Source organism: Montipora capricornis, chromosome 2, assembly GCF_036669925.1.
Source record: "Montipora capricornis isolate CH-2021 chromosome 2, ASM3666992v2, whole genome shotgun sequence".
Taxonomy (NCBI): Eukaryota; Metazoa; Cnidaria; class Anthozoa; order Scleractinia; family Acroporidae; genus Montipora; species Montipora capricornis.
The window spans coordinates 14,228,856-14,233,855 of NC_090884.1; the positions used below are offsets into that span (position 1 = coordinate 14,228,856).

The 5,000-nt window shown below is 38.1% G+C and overlaps 1 protein-coding gene across 1 annotated transcript; it reads left to right on the forward strand.

Annotated features, from left to right (window-relative positions):
* The first annotated feature begins 1,942 nt into the window (after window positions 1-1,942).
* LOC138037798 (uncharacterized) lies at window positions 1,943-4,099 on the forward strand. The gene is made up of 3 exons (XM_068883693.1): window positions 1,943-2,083; window positions 2,379-2,519; window positions 2,658-4,099. Exons 1-3 carry the CDS (start codon window positions 2,068-2,070, stop codon window positions 3,986-3,988), a joined length of 1,488 nt encoding a protein of 495 aa, XP_068739794.1. The 5' UTR covers window positions 1,943-2,067; the 3' UTR covers window positions 3,989-4,099.
* Window positions 4,100-5,000: the final 901 nt, after the last annotated feature.

The following is a 5,000-nucleotide window of genomic DNA, read 5'->3' on the forward strand; positions in this document are numbered from 1 at the left end:
ATTGTTTTTTTGGTCGTAGTACCACTTTAAAGCCTATGGCGACGTAACAAAATAATCAATTATAACTCCTCATCCGTTTGCCTGGGTGTCACCACTGATGACAAAATTTTAAGACGTATTAGTTTCCTGCGAAGCTGTACTCTAGAGTCGATTTATTTCCTAACTGTTCTGCCAAGTGTACTTTATGGTGTTCTTGTTTGGGGCTCTGGTTCTCACTTTAAGGACCTTGAAGCTATCCACACTACAGCAGCTCGATTAATTTACAAACAACACCATGAAAACGGTAAAAGACGAAGACGTTCTCTCAATTGCAAAGTGGTCATCATTCCATTATTTTTATACCTTTCGTCTCTTATCTACTACCTACATGGCTTTCCACCGTCTAGATTTAAAGGAAATAAATTCGTTAGTTGTTAGTGCTCCTACCCAATATAATTTTACGAAATGCTTAATTGTTTTTGTAAACAGGCCCATCTAGATCTTAAATTGGCCGTAGTACTTTTTATTTAGGGATGCCATTTTTTTGGAGTAATCTTTCAGACAAATTAAGATCTATTTAAAACCCATCCTCTTTTAAAAATAACCTTAAGAAACTTAGAGTTCTAGTTGAGAACATACAATATTACAAGGGTAGTTCTGCAATTTGTAATAAGGAGAACTGAAGATAAAAAATGAAATATTTTTTCCTTCGCCAAATTTGTAGTACCTGACTTAGTTAAAGGAAATAATCGAGTATTTGAGGGGTTCCTTACATTTTGACGTTTTTATGCGGCAAGAAAGATCGGTATTGATCACTCGATGGAAGTCCGCCATTTTGGCTGTACTATAGCAGGCTTGGGCGCTAAGCGTGACGTCAATGTGCACCCTTGCTTGAACGCGGGAAACTTGAAAAATGGTTCAGTGCGCTATGAAGTCCTTCTCAAGGAATAGATCATCCGAATTTAGAAGAAAAACTTGCCAAATATCCAGCACTATACAATCTGTTCGGATCATTTCGAACCCTCCTGTTTTGAAGGTGTCTTGGCCACAGCGGTCGATGCGATAATTGCATGTAATTGATGAAATATTAACTTTGCGACTCAATCGATTCAATTTACACCCAGTGAGTAAGCTATGTTTTCTTTCTAACCGCGAAGAAACGTATTAGATTTCAGTTTATTATTTTAGTGATTTCCGTTATTTTTCCGTGACTCTTAGTATTTGAATTCAAAATCTTTGTAACTGCCATGTTTTATCACATTTTTTCCAGTATTACGTCAACATCCATTTACTATATATATATATGTACATAGAAGCAATTCAATGTAAACTCTCATTGTACCTGAAGAAGGCTGGTTTGGCCAGCCGAAATATAGTACATCACTAAAATCAAATCTACGTTGTATCGGCTCTTGCTTAAAATATTTAGTTGGATAAAGTACTCGAGCGATTTTACAATTACGGTTGTGAGCGTAATTTGTCACCCACGACATTAAAAAGTAATCAAATGGTTTTCTCGTGAAATCAGGAAATAATTTCACCTTGCGTTTTGTCAAATTTCACTCGTCGCCATTTGATTACAGATAGAAACCAGCTGCTTGCTTGTGCGCAATAACGTCACAACATGGCAGCGGGCATTCTTTTTTTGGAACGGTAACCGGAAGAAAAAGCAAACAAAATGGTGGGCGTTCAAATTGGAAAAACAACCAAGGATTTTGGGCAAATTCAAGGCCTTTCAAGATGATAAAGAATTTTTCCTGTTTTTTGGGTAAAGGACGTTATATTTCGACAATAATAAGATTAAGTTATATTTATTAATAGGCCCTTTGCAGCTAGAGGTCACGTGCTTGGATACCACCTAGCAACACGAAACTGGAGAGCAAGCGTTCCAGTTGAACAAAAGCCAGAAGGTCAAGCACGTGTGGTTTTGAAGAAAAGTTTTTAGACATATGAGCGCTTAATTTTAGTCCACTTCTACAGTTATTGTAAGTCATATTTCCAAACTTTAGTCTAGGCTTGTTTTTAGCAAAGTAAAACCGTTTTTCGCTTCCAGTTTGCCGTTCTAAACCAGCACCGGCGCTTGACAACATGGCGGCTTCGCAAGGTATGTACTCAAAAAATCTTCTTCTAGAATGATTTCCATGCCTTAGACTTACATAAAAACACCTGTTAAAGCAAGCCTTTGCCCTATTTTAAAATGTGAGTGCAATATAGACCATTTTAGAAGCGGGAAAACACCAATTTTTACCTATGATCGGCGTGACAAATTATACTTGTTTTTTTTTGTGTGTCTTCTGTGTCCACATATCTTTTATATCACAAAGAATATCATTTGCCATTAAACATTTGAGGTATTGTCGACTTATTGAATATGCCTTATATGTTATTTTTGGTGGAAGGAGATTCACAAGATATTTCTGCTTTTCCTGCTTTAACATTCGATGATGTTGTGCGATACTCCAAGGAGAAGTCTGGTTGCACTTCTACCTCAAAAGCTTACAAATTTATGGCAGAACCGGGCTATCTACACGATATCAAGGGTAAGTATCATGTTTTCGAATGTACGAGAATATAAAAGTAATAGTTCCAGCATCAGAGAATTAAGCTTTTATTAATGAACAAGACATTTTGAGGGTAAATCTTACACCTAATAGTTACAAATGTTGTATCTCTTGCAGTGAACTATACTGCAGGGACGGCCAAAGTGAATGCTAAATGCTTTAGATCTATGAAGAAGAGTGAGCCCCCTCACATCATGGAGGTATCTGCAAAGATAAGCGATGCTTCTCTGGCAGGAAAATGTTCCTGTGTTGCTGGAATAGGGGGATACTGTCATCATGTAATTGGTCTGCTGTACTACCTGGCACTTCTTAAGCAACTTGGTCATTGTTGTTTACCTGATGAACTTACCTGTACCAGTATGAAACAGCGATGGAGTGTTCCAAGGGGAAGGAAAATTGAGCAAAAGGAAATTCAAGATGTTTTGGTTAAAAAACCCCAGATGGGAGCACAGTACAGTAAATTCATCAAAAGCACTCTTTATTCCCCTGCTACTATGTATGGAACATGGACAAAAAATCATTTTAGCCATTACACACCCCAGCCTCTCATAGCAACCCTGGTTCCTAGTAAAGAACAGATGAAAAATGTACCATTTGTGCCATGTAGATATGGGAATGTGCCAAAAGGCTGTGTGTTATCATACCAGCAGAGGATGTCAACAGACTATGTTATAAATGATTTCACATGCACTGCTTTTCCAGAATTGCCACTGGACAATTCAGACGAAAGGTTTGAAAACAATTATTCAATCTGTTTGGATAATAAGCAACAAGCTGCATTTGAAGCACTTTCCGTCACCCGAGAGGCATCTCTTAAAGTTCAAGAACAGACCATAACTCAATCTTCAAGCAGCATTTGGTATCTTCTTCGAAAAAAAAGAATCACCGCCAGCAAATTTGGTTTGGTTGCCAAACGAGTGTCAAATTTTGGCTCTTTAGTAGGCCAGCTCAATCCCAGCAGATATGTCCAAACCAATGCCATGAAAAGGGGGATTGAACTTGAGGCACATGCTGCCATGGTTTATGCAAATTCAGCAAAGGGGGGACGTGTAAATCTTTTCCCTTCAGGTTTGGTTATAAATCCCAAGTGTGCATGGCTGGGCTGCAGTCCTGACCGTAAGGTTTATGACCTGGATGCAGTTAATAGTGGAAAAAATCCCTTTGGCCTACTAGAAGTAAAGGTTGTTAAGGAAGGCGAAACAACATTTGACAATGTCAGATACTTGGTCAAAGATCCTGTCACCAGTGCATATACTTTGAAGACAACAGACATTTATTATTATCAAGTTCAATGCCTACTTGGTCTCACTGGTCTGGAGTGGTGTGATTTCTTCAGTTATATCAATGACAATTTATATGTGTGTCAAAGAATAATGTTTGATCAGTTTTTTTTTCAGGAGGCCAAAGACAAAGTAGACAGTTTTTTCTTTCAATATTATTTGTGCTGATGAATATATTAATTTTGTCACATTCATGATCACTCGGGAAAACATGGGTGAAACGTTGGAGGCACAAGTAATGTCTTTAGACATGTATTAAATGCAGCATTTTGATTTTAACTGTATCCAATGTATTCTGATTCGTGCACCTGTCAATGTTAAGCCCACGGAGGGAGAAAGGTGGACCCAGGACATTTAAGATTCTCACTTCTGGGATTAGAATTTCACAGAAGACAAATTTCCACGAGTGGGCGGTCCTGACAGGGAAAGGGGTATGTTTTTGGCATGGGAAGGGGTGTGTAGATACTAGCAACCATGCTCTGGTTAGGAAATTTGACATTGAAACAGACTAGAATGTCAAGTCCCCTGGGGTATGCCTTACCTCCCCCATGGATGAGCATTTATTTGTGTACTGTGAATGCTTAATATATTAGGAATACCGTTTATGCATTATAAATACCATATATAGCAAAGACCACTCTTAAATATTCATAATGTACCCATCAATAATTTTACCAAAGTTTGTTCCTAGTTAGAGTTATTTCAGTAACCCTATTCAAGTCTAGGATTTAATATTTCAAAGTCAAAAAGGGAATTACTTAGTGTCTATCACTACAGGTGTCTTCATGACCAATAACCCATTTCTTGTAATCATTCCACAGCTGTTCATTTTACTTGTTATTTTGAGATAATATTAGGGGACCCTGAAAATTTGTGAGCAAGCAAGCCACTGTGTACAGCTGGTTTACAGAACCTAATGTTGAAAGGGGTACATCAGTATCAAAAAAGTGGTACTCCTTGATCCGCCTTATCGCACGCTCCACGTGTATTCTAAGCCTGGCAATGGTCTTAGTTTTTTGTACATCTAGAGCAGTAAACTGGCCTTGACTTTTGAGGAATGGGGGAATATTCAGAGCTACACCTTTTGCCCTAAGAAGATCATCAATGTCAAAACCTTTGTCTGCCATCACTGAATCCCCCTGTTCTAGTAAATCTAGTATACCACTGCATCTTGTTATTT